The 17,457-nt window shown below is 50.7% G+C and overlaps 2 protein-coding genes across 2 annotated transcripts; both read right to left on the bottom strand.

The window, feature by feature from the left end:
• Nucleotides 1–1,500: 1,500 nt before the first annotated feature.
• Cyp26a1 (cytochrome P450 family 26 subfamily A member 1) lies at nucleotides 1,501–4,812 on the bottom strand. Its single transcript, XM_076835003.1, has 7 exons — nucleotides 4,624–4,812; nucleotides 4,222–4,446; nucleotides 3,689–3,979; nucleotides 3,377–3,535; nucleotides 2,771–2,905; nucleotides 2,099–2,251; nucleotides 1,501–1,842 (listed from the first exon to the last, which is right to left on the bottom strand). Exons 1-7 carry the CDS (start codon nucleotides 4,810–4,812, stop codon nucleotides 1,501–1,503), a joined length of 1,494 nt encoding a protein of 497 aa, XP_076691118.1.
• Nucleotides 4,813–9,307: 4,495 nt separating this feature from the next.
• Nucleotides 9,308–17,096, bottom strand: Cyp26c1 (cytochrome P450 family 26 subfamily C member 1). The gene is made up of 6 exons (XM_076834342.1): nucleotides 16,893–17,096; nucleotides 16,148–16,372; nucleotides 15,437–15,712; nucleotides 13,871–14,026; nucleotides 11,642–11,959; nucleotides 9,308–9,685 (listed from the first exon to the last, which is right to left on the bottom strand). The coding sequence occupies exons 1-6, from the start codon at nucleotides 17,094–17,096 to the stop codon at nucleotides 9,308–9,310; spliced, it is 1,557 nt and encodes a 518-aa protein (XP_076690457.1).
• Between the last annotated feature and the right edge of the window lie 361 nt (nucleotides 17,097–17,457).

Raw genomic sequence — 17,457 nt, 5'->3', positions numbered from 1 at the left:
CACATTTTTTAAATGGCTTTATAAGGTTATTATAAAGCATTATATGTTATTGTATAAACATTCTAAAAATCAGAAGATTCCAACAATGAGTGCAATCCAAGCTCTACCTAAATATTAAAGTCAGGTAGAACATGAAATTCTAATTGTATGAACAGAACTTTGTTCAAATACCTGTGTAGACTGCCTGGTTTCTTCAGCATTGCCAAATTCTAAAATTGTAATGAAAATTTTAAAGTCCAACCTACAAGCCATCAGAGGTTCAGTGAGCAGATTGTGCCATTTCAAAACGGAAAATGTGCTTGCATAAGCAAGTCACCAGGCCTAACCTTTCTGGATTGAGAGTCTGGCCTTCAGTTCAGAACATGGCCATGCCAGGGTCAGAAATGTGACAAAACTGCGCTTTCACGGAGGTTAGCCAAGGTTCACAGGGTCATGACTGGGCCATTTTATCAGTCATGTCAGGCTCACACCCTATTGCCTGGGATAGATAAAAACTTTATCTGTCAGTTTGCTAAATCTGCTCCTCCTGCTTCGTTTTGAATAAAGAAAACCTGGGCTCAGCTTATCTAAACCAGAGACTTGCCTTTCCCCGAACTGTTTTCAAATGCAACTTCTAAGTAAAGGTGACATGCCAGTGAATTTTGGTCTCATTTTAGTCAAGGACTGTCCATAAGTGGAGTCACTAGCTTTGTCTTATCTACAACCTTAACTTCAGAGAAAAGTTCTGGCTCTATTCAAGCATATGAATTTATTATGTTTATTAAATGCTAGATATGATGAAGGTGTTATTGTAGAATGATAGTTATCAGCGTGTGACCTTTTCAGAATCATCTTTCCCTAAAATGAAGTTAAAAAAAAAAAAAAAAAAACTAAACTAAAATTGCCCTGAGTTCAATCCCAGGGCAAAAACAAAAACAAAACAAAAAGTAAAATTAACTTTGGGCTGGGGATGTAGCTCAGCAATATAGCACTTGTCTAGTGTGCACGAAACCCTGGGTTCAATCCCAAGACAGCACCACAAAGAAAAAAATTTTAATTAATTAAATTCACCTTAATAGATTTTCCAAACAGGGAATCTAAATTACCTTTAAAGAATTTGCAAAGATACCTTTGAGCCAACACACACCTAATACTTATTTTCAAATAACTATTGAGAGAAAAACAATTAGCTAAGATTTCCTCCTTACAAAAAATAAATATGCACAGATGACAAATCAACCCAGGTAAACATTTAGAAATCTGGTCACAAATGTTAAGTCCAAACATTAAACCAGTAGATTTTTCCATTTCCTTCAATGCAAGAAAAATATTTTCAAATTTTATTTCATTTGGAAGTTATACAAATTCATTATTTTAATATTTAAAGACCATGGTGCTATAGTAGAGACACATAAATATTATAATATCATTTAGAAATTAAATATAATAAGTCAACACAACAGTATATAAAAACTCATATGTACACTTCAAATAAGTCCAAGGTTTGAGCATTCATGCCCATCAGACTTCTCCCTGGAAATGAGTGAATCTTGCAGGGAGATTATCCACAGGATACACAGTGGGACTGGTTTTCATTGTAGGAGGTCCATTTAGAAGCCGCCAGTCACAATGCCTGGCCAGCTCCACTGTAAATATTTTGAGAAGAATTTTTGCAAATTCTTTGCCTACACAGCTCCTAAGGCCTCCTCCAAATGGAATGAAGCTGAACCTAGATGCATCCTCTGGGTGAGGCGGCATAAAGCGGTCAGGATTAAATTCCTCCTTGTTAGTGAAGATATCAGCCACATCATGAGTATCACAGATACTGTAGATAACATTCCAGCCCTTGGGAATCTGGTAACCCTGCAAAAGATTATGAAGTCCCAAGGGCTGACAAACTGGAATTTAACTTTCACCAACAAAAAACTATCAGGGATCTCCTTGGGGGTGTTATGAGTTAAAAGAAAGAGGGTTGGGAGAGAGAGGGATTGGTTCCAGCACAGGACAATGTTATCAAAAGCATAAAGAATTCAAGCCAATGTTCAAGGAAGCAAGGATAGGTTTAAAACAACAAAAGGGGCAGAGCAGGAGTGGGATGCAGGTAGAATTCTTAACTTACATTTAATTCAAAAGTCTTCAGAGCAACTCGAAATCCTCCTGGAACTGGGGGATTCAGTCGGAGGGTCTCCTTAATAACACACCCTATATACTTAAGTTGTTCCAGGATTTCCATGTCCAACTTGTTGTCTTGATTGCTCTTGCAAAGTAAGCCCTGCATGCCAATAAAATCAGCCCAGAAGACATAAATAGTACTTAGATGGTGGCTGAACCCAAAGGGCCTCAGGATGGCAGAGCGTAGAGGGAAACAGCAGCCAGGAGCCATTTACCTCCACTCTCTGTCCAAATCCATCCTCTATTTACAATTCTAAGAAAATGCTGATCACAATGAAAAAGGGTCAAGCTTCCCCACCCCTGTCACCGCCCCATCAGCTACTTGCACTTATCACACTATTCTACTCATGCCCTTGAACACCCAAATCTAAGAAAGTGGAAACTATCTGGAAATCTCCACATTTCTGCAAAACGTAGAGGAGAGGCAGGAATACAAGGTCTAATCCTGTCCAAGTAGGATCACACCTCAAGATTCTCTCCCCAAACAGGCCCACTCTGCCCTTGGCCAGGCACTTTCAAAATATTCAGTGAAATACTCAGCAGACCTAAACAGGAGAGAAGTTGGTAAGGGAGCAACTGAAATTCCTAAGCTAATACAGAACTCCCAGAATCCTCTTACCTTACTCTTCAGCTCCTCTCTAACTTTCTGGAGAACGTGAGGATACAGTCCCAGGTAAGTGATCAGAGATGTAGCTGCACTGGCCGTGGTTTCGTGTCCTCCAAAGAGTAGTTCAGTTGAAGATTGCTTTAGTGCCTAAGAATCGAGTAAGGCCGATATTTTTACAAGTTTCCATGCAGGTTCACAGTGATTACTCAGAATCCAACTGAGGGTTCTGGAGGGAAGACTAGAAACGCAAAAAGTTTTGCTGATAGAAAGTCAAGAGACCAAATGTCTTTAAAGAGAATGCAGTCTCTTTAGATTAGCTACTTGGACCTGGACCTCCTGAGTTAAGGCCTTGATTTTATTAAAAACGCCCAAGTTTCTTTATTAACATTTGCAGATTCCGATTTTTCCCTTTGAAATTTGGAAAGACCAGGGGACACTCTCGGAGTTCGGCGGCAGCCTCTTTAGCGGCTCTACTGACCTAGTATCAACCCTTCGGGATGTTATTGCTGGAGTCTGGGCAGGGTGCCCACTCTGAGAAGCTTTGAGGTCCCCCAAACACTGCGGGTTGAAAAGCTGGGGACCCAATTCCACATTCCCCGCTTTGAAGCCATCACTCACCTGCATGTCCAGCCGCTCTCCCCTTTCCCAGGAGTGCTCAATCAACAGCTGCAGCGCGTCTTTACAGCTCCTGTCTGCTTCCCCAGCCCGCAGCCGGCAGATCTTGGCTCTAATGTTCTCCTCGATGCGTGCGTGAATGAGGTTCCGCGCCTTCATGCCCTGAGGGGGGGGGGGAGAGGGAGAGAGAGGGAGAGAGAGAGAGAGAGAGAGAGAGAGAGAGAGAGAGAGAGAGAGAGAGAGAGAGAGAGAGAGACGGTGAGCAGACGCCCGGCTCCTGCGCCCCAAACTTCGCACCCCGCCTGCCGCCCTTACCCGGTACAACCCGCTGAAAGGCACGTCGATGGGTAGCGAGAAGAGATTGCGGGTCATCTCCTCAAAGGCTTCGACGAGTTGCTGCTCTGCCTCTCCGCTGCCAGCCCGCGGGGGCTCACAGCCCAGCAGGATGCGCATGGCGATGCGGAACATGAGGCGCTTCACCTCGGGGTAGACCAGAAGGCCGCGCTCGCCGCAGCTCAGCCATCGTTCCAGGCAACCGCCCACTTCTTCAATGATCACTGGCACGTAGCACTGAAGTGCCTCACGGCTGAAAGCCTGCATAATCACCTGGGTCCCGAGAAGCCAAGATCGTTAAAATCCTCTATCCGCTCCATCTCACCTTCCTGGGTCCCGGGCCATACAACCTCAGCTCCTCCAGACTCTATGTACATTCCGGCTGGGAAAGCTAAACGAGAGCTCGGAGGAGTCCAAGTCCCACCTCTGCTAGCACTTGCCTTGCATTTATCTGCCTGAACCTCTCCAGAAAAGGAGTCCCGCTCCTTGCCCAGGAGTCACCACCCCGCCCTCACCTTCTTGCGCTGCTTGTGCGAGGAATCATGCAGGTTGGAGAGACAGCCAGAGCCCAAGATGGTGCGCACCGACGCGGGCCAGTGGACCGACACCAGCCGATGCTCTCCGAGCAAGATGCGCCGCACGTTGTCCGCGCCCATCACCCGAACCGTGGGCCGCCCAAATAGATGTGTCTTGTAAATGAAGCCGTATTTCCTGCGCTTCATCTGCAGAAACTTCCTCCGCTGTGAGAACACCGTAGAGAGACGTGGGCATGAGGGGGCGCCTGGGAGCTTCGCGCCTTCCACTAGCTCCGTTCCTAGCTGCAGTCGTTTCCTTCACCCGTACGCCTAACCTGGCTTCAGCTGAGATCCAGAGCTGAGCCGAGCTCCGGGGAAGTGTCCCGCCCCAAGCTTCCTTACCTGCAGCACCATCTGCAACGTTTCCCCAAAGAATGGGAAGCCCATAGTCCCGGGGGGTAAGGGAAGAGAGCAGCTGCGGTCGCGGCTGCTCACGCAGTACAAGTCCCAGAGCTTGATCGCAGCCAAAAAGAGCAGCAGTGGTAGCACAAAGGTGCAGAGCGCACTGGCCAGCAGCGCGGGGAGCCCCATGGCACGCTACGGTCTCCCGCGCCACCTGCCGCCGCCACCAGCTCTCCAACCCCGCCGCGCGCCCGCTTTATAGGCGGTCCAGGTTACTGCTCACGTTACCTTGGTTAGACACAAATTAGTTCACTCAAAGTTCATCTTTAATTGCGGATTGGGCCCCTGGCTCCTCCCCCCGCGAGGCGCAGCCCAAAATCTTTAACCGTTTGTTCTGCGCCGAAGCAGAGGCGGAGCGGTAGCTGCTACCCTCGGAGCGCGCCTCCTGGGGTGCTAGGCTAGGAGCACCGCCTCCCCCATCCAAGGTGTGCGGAGCTCCCAGACAGCAGGGAGTGGGGGCGGACTCGGGTTCCCAGGAGCGAGAATTCCTATCCTGGCTCTTTCAGGAGGCCCCTGAAATCCCTCCTGCCTGATCCAAGCGTCGCCCCAGCCCAAAGCCGCCTCCACGGGCTTTCCATGTACAAGTGTCGCGTGGGTTCCCGTCCACCTGCTCAAGAAGCAAAGGGAAACGTGCTCAGCAATCTTTATTCAGTGAACTCCTCCCACAGGTGTGGTAACTTAGGTCCAGAACGCAGGTTTTCCGACTTTCGAGGATTCCAGAGAAGAGCCCAGGACCAGGACACAAGCGAGAACCACTGGGAGTCAAATATGACCTGCGGGTCGTGGATCCTAGCTCCCGTGTCACAAGGGAGTACTCATAAAGTCTTGGAAAGTCCTCCGGAAGGGTACAAGTAAGCATCCAGGTCCCTCAGGAATCTGGATGCAAACCTGCACAGCCTGATACCTTATTTTGACTCTCCAGAGGCGGACCCCAGGGGCAATTCATCCACCGCTCCACAATCAACGCCAGGTTGTGTGATCCGGCCACGCCGCCGGTTCCCGAACACCCTGGGTCTTGCAGTTCTACTTGGGCAGCGGGGAAGAAGTCCTTGGTCATAGCAGGGTAAGGAGACCCAGACAGAGCAAAGGAAAGCCCAGGAGTCCTGGCTCCAACTCTACTTGCCTGACCCTGGACAAGTCATTACACATTCCTGTGCCTTTTTGCTCCTCCTTAGGATGGAGGTGATCGTTCCCAGTCTGTCTACAACTCAGGGCAGCTGTGAGTTCCCAAACCGAGCTTCTGGATGTGAAGACTCTTCCTAGCTTCAGGAACGCTAAGCTGCATTACCAGGGTGGCCAGGACGTTGGGCGCTTAGAGCCTTCCTCCGCTCCCCCACTTCCTAACCTGTGTAAAGCTACTGTCCTCACTCTGGCGAGAGGGCATTTTGGCCCTAAACCCAAATGTCTGCCGGCAGCTAATGGGAAGGTTGAGGGAATGTATACCCGGGAGCGGGTCCTCTGGACTCTGCTCAACTCCAGTAAGCCGCTTCTGCAGCCAGTAGCTGAGCTCCGGCACTACCGGGTGCGCAAGAGCGTTCACTGTTTCCCACCTGGCCGAGCCACACCGCTTCCGACCAGTCAGAGCCACACGCTGCCTGGGTTTGCGACGCCGAACGTACAAGCGGCCCGAAAATGAAACAGAATGACGTACGTTTGTTTAGAAGCACTGGCTCTCGCAGAAGCACTCTCGCACGCCTTGGAAAGCGTCCCTTGGAGACGGAAATTTTTAATCCTGAGAGCTTAAATACGTGGCACTAATGTGGACTCACGGTGGTCCCCAAACTCGGAGGGTCAGGAAATGTATGCGGAGGTCATAGCGACCCGCACAGTCCAGCAAACCTCCAAGCCAGGGTCGCCACAGGGCGTGTTTGGAGGCGTTAGCGATTCAGAATCTCTGGGCAAGACGGTCTCTTACTGTCATTTCTTTTAGTCAACTTCCTGGGCACTAGCAGGAACCGGGGAGAATCGCGCTAGAGGTAATTCTCAGAAATCCCCAACCCTCCCCTTTGTAGAGCGCCTCCGGCTGGTGTGCAAAACTGACGATCGGGAGCGGGAGCGTGACCTGGGGCCCATTCCCAATCCTCGGGCCTGACCCGCCTGTGACCCCTGCAGGCCGGACCGTGACATCCGAGTGAACTCTGCGGGGCCACCTCGCCAAGTTCAGCTCGCGCCGGGTCACAGGATGAGCGAGGCCTGCGCGCTGGAAGTTGCCACAGACCAAAAAAAAAAAAAAAAAAAAAAAAAGAAGAAGAAGAAGAAGAAAGAAAAAGGAAAAACCTGCCTGCTCATCGAGACCCGCGCGAGGGTATCTGTTGCCAGGAAAAAAATTACATATGAGAGTGAAAGATCATTAAAGAACATCTTGAAGGGGGAGAGGGGGTCAATAAATTACCAGCCCCCAAAGAACTTTGATCTAGGAGCCTCGCCACGTTTTTTTGAGTGGTGGTGGGCGGGGAGGGGGGTTTGGCTGGCTGGAAATAGACTGTTTCTAAAATGTTTACAAAACATTTCATTGCTAAGAGGTGGAGGTGAGAAACCTTTTTTTTTTTTTTTTCTATTTGTTTCTTTACTGAAGGGAAAGGGAGGATCCAGAGGTAGATAAGTCAGATGAACTAGGGCAGCTGAAGCACCCCTCCATTTTTCTCCCTTCTTCATCTCTCCTGAACATTTTTATCCTCTGGGTTCCATACCTGCTGTTCCCTCTGCCACTCTCTGGTTCCTGCCAAAGTTGAATATCACCTTCTCAGAAAAGCTTTCCCAGCCCACCACTCTATTACAGATGCTTCACTTTATATTCTTTACAGGGCTTATCACCACTGGACAGATTCTTATGTTTTTTTTTTTTAATTTTGTTTTTGCTAGTTCATTGTCTGCCTCCTTCCATGAGCAATATCAAGAACAGTAGGGCAATAACCACATCTGCTCCTTCCCAGAGAATTTAGAGCTACTAAATCAGGGAACCTTATTTCTTAAAATTATTAACATGTTGTAGCAACGAGAAATTAGAGTAAATTTGGAGTCACTCCTATGGCTTATTTAGTTCAAACCCAAGCGCAGGTAAACCGAGTTTCTGGGAACTGATAGACTATCCTGGTTTCTGAGAGGCTAAGCCTCGTATTTCTACACTCTCCCTAAATCAGAATCAATCCTGAAGCTGGGGTCCTTTGGCCTCCTCACCCAGACGTATGTTTCTCAGACCCAGATGTCCTAAGTGTTTCCAAGAGCACCCTAAGGGCAGACCTGCATCCTGCCACCTTTGCTACCTCTGGCGCCTGCTGAGCTCAGGGTCTGGCGCCCGACCTGTGACCAGCCATGGGTGATGAATTGCGCTGTATGGGGGTTATGGCAGTGTCAGCCCCTCTTGGAAGAGCCGGCTATGCTTTGGAGCTGCCAACCCTGCACACCCCTGCTGAGTTCCCCCTTTCCTTCAGGCCCTAGGATCCACCTTAAGCATAAGGTCAGGAGGGCACTGGCTTCCTTCTGGTTCATTAAGGGGTCAGCTCTGGCCTGAGAGGCAACTTCCCCAGCTCACCAGTCATGTTCAGCTGCCCAGGCCTGTGGGAAGATGGGTAGCAGGTTGAAGTGGGCTAGGGATTCCTATGAAAAGCCAAAGGGGCTAAGTTCAGAGGGAGAAGCAGTGGGGTTAAGTGATGGGGTAGAAGAAGCACTGGTGGGGGAGTCCAGAAACCCATTGCTGGCTCCTTGGGGAGTCTTTGGTTCTTTCTTTCTTAGCCCATCCTCTGTAACAGAGAGGATATTGAAGTAGTAAACCAGGAGATTTCCGCAGCTAGCTATGGGGGAGATCATTCAAAGCCGTCTCCAGAACTAGGCTCAGAAAGGAAGCCCGTCCAGTGAAGGACTGGTGCTGTCCACCTTCTGAATATGCTCCGGGGTGGGTCCTTCAGGTAGGTCCTTTATGTGCTTCCCCCACCCTCCACCTGGTGCCTTCCCACCAAGGAGCAGCAGCTCAGCTAAGCCCTAGCCTCCTTGCTCAACCGCTGGCAGGAAATTTTATTTCTTGGCCTTCCTGTTTTGGGTACAAATATCCCAAACCTCTCTGATTATATCTCAGCCTCCCATGAGGGGATTATGTCTCAATCTCCCATGAACCATCTTTAGAGACATCTCGGTATGCTTATTCTACCCTGGAAAGATTAAATGCGTTCTTGAAGTAGGAATTTTTCTTTTAATAAGTCTCCAGCAGAATCCTGCGATGTTGAGCTGTTCAGGGACCTGGAAGCGCACCCAGTTCTCAGTTTCCGCGAGATTAGACGGGCAGAAAGACCAAGTCGTATGAAACTGGAGGCCCGCTACCTTCTGTTGGGCTCCCAAGGCCCCAAATCAATTCAGGAATGGCCCCCACGGCGATTTGGCTTTCTCGAAAGTACAGTAGTTCCCACCACGTGCGCCTGGTCTCTGTGCAACCCCTGCTGCGGGCCCGCGATCCACGTACTCTCTTCGGGCGCTTTGACGCGATGACTGTGGCATGACTTCCTACTCGCTAAAGTCCAGCACCGAGCCACGTTCGGTGAAGGTTTGTTGAACTAGTTAGTGACCGGGTGAATGCGCGCGGGATGTAGGGCGCAGCAGCCACAGGGCAAGCCAAGTCTCGCAGCGCCACCGTTCAGAGGTGTAGTTCATTCCCTGGGGCCGGAGGCGCGAGCGGGTGGAAGAAGAGCTGAAGCCCGTCCACCGGGTGCACGATGGGCACCGTCTGCATGGCCGGGAAGGCAGACGTGGCCAGTTCCCAGCGAGCGGTGCGCACCAGCTCCACAGCTAGTAGCTGCAGTACTGCCTGTGCCAGCTCCTGGCCGAGACAGCTGCGCGCTCCGCCACCGAAAGGGATGTAATGAAAGCGCCCGAAGGTGCCCGGAACATCTTCATGCGCTGCGCTAAAGCGCTCCGGGTCGAAGCCTTCTGGCGGGCTACCGTACACAGCTGCCGTCTCGTGCGTGTCCCGGATACTGTACATCACGCTCCAGCCTTTGGGGATCTGGTAGCCCTGTAAGGAGGCAAGGCGCACAACCTGACCACAAAACACCTGGAAACAGGGCCCGAAAAGACCCTCCACCCCCATGCACCATGCCATACCGGCTTGTGAAACCCGGCAGGAAGGCGTCATTCTGGGCACCAGAATGATCTTCCTTCCAGCCTCAGCTCTTTCATTAGGGAGCTGTATGATCTTGGGCTAGACATTCAATCTGCGCCTCAGTTTCTTACTTGATAAAATGAGAACTGAAATGCCCATTTCGTTGTAAAGATTCGAAAAGGGGTCTGACACATACTAGTGTTCAGTAAATACGTGTTATTATATAGTAAATCTATCGTTTATATTCCCTTGTTTTGTCTTTCTTTTTTCTTCTGACATTAGATCAGAAGACTTATATTCCAGTTCTGCACCTACCAGCTGCCTGAAACCCCAACACAAAGGGCAGGGACCCCCATTCCTATAGGTCTGTTTAATTATAAAACTGTTCTTTTCATTTAATTGAAAACTTCTGGCCTTAACCACTCACTGTTTGGACAATACTTCAGATCTGGCAGACACACTTTAAGAAGTAGCACATGAGATACTGAAGACAGCCTTCCTGTAATTTTTGCCCACCTCTAGCCTTGCTAACTATTTTGGTTTTTTGGTGTATTTTCCAATCCCTTGATTATCCTGCTGCCCTCAATTCAAGAGATTGCAGCTTTCTGAAGCCTGTTTGCCAACCCCCACCCCACAGTCTCACTAGGGTGATAGGACATCTTGGAGTCACTAAGATTCATCTTGGAATTGCTGGCTCTCCTTTCTAGTACACCCCATCTGTACAATGGAGGATGGTTAAGACTCTTCCTTGATCTCTGCTCACCCTCTGTGGGGACCCTCCCTGATCTTCTGCTCCTCTTCCTGTTCCCCTAAGGTCTTCCAGGGCATACCAGCATCTGCAGAGTAAACTGTGATTTCCAAGACACTTCTAAACACCCACCTTTGTCTGGGCTGTTCCTTCTCTGTGGTGTACTCTCATTCTACCACATTCATGACTTCAGTTCAAATGCCAGATCCCAAAATGTTTTGATTGCACCCAGCATTGGAAATCACTTCTTTTTTTCCACCATTTATGATGAAGCTATCAGTGCTGATCCCCTCATTGTCCCCATGATACTCAATGCCCTCCCCTTGCACCCTGGTAGCAATGGGTCATGGATGCTCACTGTGGAAGGCAGTGCCCATTCTTTGTTTGGAGTAGCCCAGTTATTGTGCGTGGTGATCCAGAGATGGCTTTTTAGGCCAACAGTCCTCCATTTAGCAGTCGGAATGAGCCAATCCCAATGCTGCCACTTGGCTACACAATCCTGAACCCACCTGGAGAATCAGAGTTGGAGGACCAAGACAGTTTCCTTCCAGGGAACAAACTGAGGCCCGGAGTGAAGAGAGAAATGCTCACTGCATCCAAAGAGGCGTCAGGTCTAGACCTTAACCTTGCCCATCCCAGGGCAGTCTGCAGACCATTAAGAAATTCTACCCTGTAGAATTCCTGCACTTCACTGGCATCCAACCTTAGCTGGAGCCCTGGTCAGGTAACAATGATGGATTCTTTGATCTTGTGAGGGAGCCAGAGGTGAGACACATACTACAGTCTTTGCTTCCCACTCACCTTTGCTGAATGGGAGGGGGATGGTGTGCAGAGGAAAGCAAATTTAATTCTAAAACTTGATTATTATTGAGCTGACCTACCCAGACCGCTGACAAAAGGTTTAAACGAAATTCCTAACATTTCCCGGTTTACCAGGAGTCAGGCTTTGCATCCCTATGCCGAGGACCCTGGTAAGTGGAGGAGGGCTCACCCTGTTTTACAGACAGGAAAGTTGAGGTCCTGGGCTAGGAGACCTGCGGCCCTAATCCCCAGCCCTCTTTCCACCCCCTCACTGCAGCAGGTGAAGGAGGCTGGCAGCTTGGCGGGCAAGGCGCACTTACGTCCATCTCAAAGGTGCGCAACGCTGTGCGGTAGCCCCCGGACACCGGCGGCAGGAGGCGCAGCACCTCCTTGACTACGCAGTCTACGTAGCGCAGGCGGCCCAGCACCGCGAGGCTGAGGTCAGGCTCGCAACCACAGTCTGGCCCTGGCCCGGAGGCCCCAGGTGTGCAGCTGCACGCGCGTTCCAGCCCTTGGACCTCCAACTCCTGCTGGATCTTGGCGATGGCCGCCGGATTTTGCAGTAGCAGCAAAACGAGGGACGTGCTGGCACTGGCCGTAGTGAAGAAGGCGGCGAAGAGGAGCTCCACCACGGACTCCTGCAAGACAGCCCCGTTGGCTCTGATTCACAGTCATGGCCACACGGCGGAGGCGCAGAAAACCTTGAACTATTGCACTAAGGCGGGCGAGCTGGGATGTGCTACCGTGATGGCTGTGTGCTGTGCGAAGGTCCTGAAATCCATTAACTTCCAAGTCTGACACTTGGAAAAGTCGCATAGAGCACCAGGCAAACAAGGATCTACCTACCTTTCTTGTTGAAAGACTTCCCAGAGGCAATGCTGGAAACTTACTCAGTGTATTACCCTTAGTGTTTTATTAACCCATTGGATTCTCCCCCTAATTCTGTGAGGCATAATTACTGCCATCCTTTTACAGGATTGGAAACTGAGGGCTGAGACGTGCTCAAGGCCCCTACAACTAGGAGTTTTAGCAGTGAGGCTTGGGATTCTAAATGCTCTTGACCTCTTGGTGGTGCTGCCTCCAACTTCCACTGGGCCTTCTGATAGCAACTACAGTGAAACAAAAGGCATCTCCAGCAGCCTCCCACCAAAGCCTGCATCAACCCTTCATCTTCTTGGTCTGCCCTGCTCAAGAAGGGATAGCCTTCAGATTTCAAGCCTTTACCCTCTCTCTGTCAAGTGTCTTCCTTCCAGGCAGCATCAGTGTTTGTGTTTATAGGGTGAAGGAGAACCCTCCCTTCCTATACCTGGGGAATGGGAGGCTGTTTTGCTTACCACTGCACCTCCCATTTCAGCACAGAGCTTGGCAGTGAATAAGTACATAATATTTGTGGAATGAATATTGACCTCTTTGAAGGCTAACTGCTGGTCCTATCTTGGACAAGATGGACATCTGGGATGGAGGACCCCAGGGCCCCAACATCCTCCCTGGTCAGTCTGGTCTCCCTTTGTGATGCTCAGGCCAGAACTGAAGATTCCTGGCCAGTAAGCACCTTCCTGAGGGTATTGTCACCCCTTTCCAGTCCTGTCAAGGCATAGGGATCATCTACTTCATTCCATTCCACTTCCCTTTACTGCCCAGAAATGATCTTATCCATTGGTCACCCCCAGGACCTATGAGCTGATTGCTCATTCTTTTATAACCATTTTGATGCTTCTGGACCTCAACCATCTAGGAGTCAAGATGGAGATTATTTGTTCCATTGTCAGAGAAGAAACTAAAGCTGAGCCCCATATTCAGTGGCTGGCTGGTAGAAAGTGGGAAACAAGTCAGAGAAAGGATGGAAATTGCTTATGGAAGATTGAGGTCCTTCCATTTCTCACTTTCTCCTAGCCCCCAGAGTGTACTTCTTTCTGGGTTCTCAAATAGATCCTGGGCCATTCCAAGCTCCCTCCTTTTCTCCACTGCATCTACATGTAGGTGGAGAGTGGTCCTAATTCTCCAGGAGAACCTGCAGAAGCAAAACAGGCAGTTAAAGGTGCCAGGTGCCAAGATGGTTCATAAAATGAGAATGTTGATTTGGGGAGGAAGATGGGAGTTTTGAGGATGTGGAGGTTTTGTTTTGTTTGTTTGTTTTTATTTTTTATTTTTTTAGTTTTTAATGGACACAGTACATTCATTTTATTTATTTTTATATGATGCTGAGATCCTGAGCCCCTTAGAATTTATAGAAAAAGAGTGAAGGAGACTTCTTAGGCAGGGGACAGCAGAGACAATGACATGGGGTGAGGGGGGGGCAAGTGGAGGGGTTAGGTCCAGAGCTGTTTTGGGCCAGAACTTATGAAGACAGGCTTAAGATTCATCCTTTCAGTGCTCCTGGAAGGTGGGTGTGCAGGGCTATGCAGCTAGTGGGTGTGGCTGATTCATGGCAGGAACCCAGTTTCCTCTTTCCTTTCATCCTAATATGTGCCTGTGCTTCAAAATGGTGCTAGTGTGTGTAGACACTTGCTGGGAACAAAGAGAGGAAGGAAAAACCTCCTACCACCTACCTTCAGCTCCTGCACTGACAGCTTATGACCCAGCTCCCTAGCACTGTGAATGATCAGGTTGAGGGCATCTCTTGGCTCTGCCTCTGTATCTTCATGAAGCTTCTCAGCAATGGCCTCCTCCAGGTACTTGTGCAACTGGTCTCTGGCCTGGATGCCCTGATGCACAGGGAGAGAAGGCAGATGTGGCAGGAAGACTCAGGGACCATATTTAGCTGCCTGCCTCTAAAACTTCTCTGGTTTCACATACTTTGCCTAGATCCTGGTGTTAGATCTCTCAGCTCAGTTCCCTCCATGCGTGGCACATAGTAGAATTCAATAAATGACCATAAATCTGTCCATCATCTGCAATCATTATATCTTGATTATCTTAAGTCCCTCTGAGCAAGACCGTCATCCTGAAGGCAGTACAATGAGGCTCAGAGGGGTCAAGTGATGATCCAGAGTAACACAGCACAGTCAGAGTACAATCATTCAAGTGCCCTTTCCTTCACTACGCTCAGGCTGGGGCGGTGGGCATCACTGCTGAGAAGAAGGGGCACCCAGGAAAGCTCTTAGGGGACACTATCATATGTTCTAAGCATTAGCCTCTGTAAGGGGCTGGGGAAGAGGGCTGGGATGCCCCTTCAGAGTTTCAGGGAGCAAGCACAACTAAAACATAACTCCCTGGGGCTGGCGATGTAGCTCAGCAATACTGAGCTTTTCTAGCATCTGTGAGGCCCTGAATTCAATCCCCAGGACCATCTAAATAAAATAAAAATCTCCCTGGGGAAGCCTTGAAATTGAGCACTTCTTAACCAGAAGTATAGATTCAAATCCTGCATGGGCTGTGATCTTGGTTAAGGCATTTAACCCCAGTGAGCCCGTTTCATCAATAAAATAAGAATAATAATGCTTAGCAGTCTGCAAGGATTAAATGAGAAAATGTATCCAAAGCGAACAGCGCACATGACCTTTATACAAATCTGTTATTTTTATTCAGGTGACTGAAAACCAGGGAATCTGCAGACTGAAATGCTCCATGCAGAGGAAAGGGAAGGCTAAAATAGGGCTTTCTCGGTGCTTGGAGCCCCGCCTGTCACTCTGATCTGGAAATTAGCGGCCCATGGCAGCGGTATTGGGAGCTAGCACCCATCCGCCTTGACTAGGGCAGGTGCTGGGGTGGGCTGGGGTGTGCCTGCTGCCCTCCGGTTCCCACCAGTTACGCAGCCATCCAGGCTTCCGAAGAGGCACTGGAGGCCCAGGCAGAAGCCGCTGCTCTGCGGAGGGCACGGACTGATTGGCTGGACACCCGCCACTAAGACCCAAACTGAGGAAGCCAGCGGTTGCATTGGCTGGAGCCCAACGCGTCAGGCAAGACTCTGAAAGGGTGTGTGGTCCGCCCCGGATCCCACATCCAGTCAGAACAGAAGTAGCCCAGGAGCCCACCACCACAGCAAGTCGCCTCCCCATTCTGGGCGGCACCTCAGCCTCCCAGCAGATGTAATGTCTGGTGCGCTAAGTCTCAGGGATACCCACCCGTGCAGTGGAACCCAAAAGGAAGAAGGTCTGGGGCCGGGGCTCCAGTACCTTGCGCAGACCGCTGAAAGGCACGTCCAGGGGCAGTGAGAAGAGGTTTTCCACCAGCTGCTCAAAGGTCCGGGCCAGCTCGGCACACCGCACCTCGTCCAGCCGCAGACCCAGCAGGATGCGCGCAGCCAAGCGGAAGGTGAGCGCCTTGGCAGCCTGGTAGACAGCTACGGGTCCGCGGGCAGAACACCAGGAGCGCACCTCACGCCGCAGCGCCTCCTGCAGGCGCGGCACGTAGTGCTCCAGTGCGGTGCGGCTGAACACACGTGCCAGCACCTGTGGCGAGCGTGCCAGATCAGCGCTGGCGGGAGAGGGGACCTACTCCGTTGCGCAATTCTCTAGTAGCCGGAAGACCAAGTCTGATCCCTTCCTCCTCTTGTAAGCACCCCAAACCTAAACTTGCTGGGTTTTGCTCTCATCATTCCCTCTAGTTCTGCTGTTACATACAGTCCCTCCCATATATCCACGCTTTTCTAAGAAGCCATCCTTGAAGTCTTCCTTGAAGTCCTCTAGGTTTGATCTCCAGCGTTTCTGTATTAACAGTCACTTTATAATTCGAAACTGGAGAATGTAAGAGACTGGCCCAAGGCCACCTGCTCTTAACCAAGGATCTCGGTCAGGTTCTCGGTGTACCCTATACCTGGCTTCTACCTGGCCCACAGCAGGTGCCTGAGGATCGCAGTTCTGACGTTGCCCCTAGTTTCCACTCACCTTGCGCCGCCGCCGGTGAGGCTCACCAACCGCACTGAGAAGTGTGTGGGAGCCTAGAAGGATGTGCGCGCTCTTCGGCCACTGGCTGCGCACCAGGCGGTGCTCACCCAGCAGGATGGTGCGCACGTTCTCCGCACCGCTCACGCGGATCACTGGCCTGCCCAGCAGGTGAGTCTTGAACACTGTGCCGTAGCGCTCCCGGCGGGAACTGTGGAAACTCGAGCCCTGTGAGCGAGGGGAGCTTGGAGGGCTAGGGCCTCTGGGCCAGGTTGAGGCCTCTGGCCTAGGCCTCCCAACCATAACACCTTGCCCCATCCAGGCCCGTTGTATTTATCAAAACAGGACTCCAAACAGACCCCGCAAATACCCGATGGGAATACAGATGCTCTCGTTTCCACTGGTAAGGTAAAGAAATAGAGGCTCAGAATGGGGACGTGAGCGCCCAAGGTCTCATGACTGAGATACGCCCCCTGACTCCTAATTCTATACTTGAATCTATACTCGCTCCTCAAGCCCCTCCTAAGCCCAGTATTGTTTAAGCTGCTCTGGGGAGAACTCTGGTAAGTAAGTTATGTTCTTTCTAGAAAGCAGAGAAGCTAGCATAAGCGAGGGTTGTAAGCTCTTCCCGGGGTCCGGGGCGAAGGGAAGGTACTAAGAACCCTGGGAGCATTGACAATGAGGAGGGTCCAGTGGCAGCTGCGGAAAGGGGGCCATATGAGGTTGCAGGGAACGATAAATTGCTCACCTGAACCAACCAATGCAGCGTTTCGCCGAAGAAGGGCCAGCCCATGGAACCCTTGGGCAGAGGCAGGGCAGAGGTCCGGTCCCGACTCAACTTCCAGCGGAGGGTCCAGAGGTACTGGGCCAGGCATAGCAGCAGGCCGGCGCACAGGAGAGCGGTGCCGGCCGCCCCAAGCACCGACAGGCAGCTCAGCCCCCAGGGAAACATGACGAGGCTGCGGGGACTAGGCCGCTGCGTGAACAGGAGCACAAGAATTGGGACGCGAGCCGAGCGCAGAACTCACCTGTTCTGTCCCGAAAGGGCCAGAGGCTTGGGGGCCAAGACCAAGATTAGTAAACCTCAGACGAGAGTCCCGCTCTAAAAACAAATTGGCAGTGAAAAGCCGCAGTGACCGTGCGCCCTTGAGGAACAAGTATTCCTCCTTTGGCTGGCGCACTTAAGATATTTTCCCAGCTTCCAGTTCAAAACACCAGTCCCTTTTGAGGGTGCAGGCTGCCTTGGGAATGCTCACTCCAGGCCCCCGCAGGACACTCCCACCTCCTCCCGGATCAACACTCCCAGAATGGAA

Source organism: Callospermophilus lateralis, chromosome 15 (assembly GCF_048772815.1).
Source record: "Callospermophilus lateralis isolate mCalLat2 chromosome 15, mCalLat2.hap1, whole genome shotgun sequence".
NCBI classification, from domain to species: Eukaryota; Metazoa; Chordata; class Mammalia; order Rodentia; family Sciuridae; genus Callospermophilus; species Callospermophilus lateralis.
This window is presented reverse-complemented; position numbering and strand designations above follow the sequence as displayed.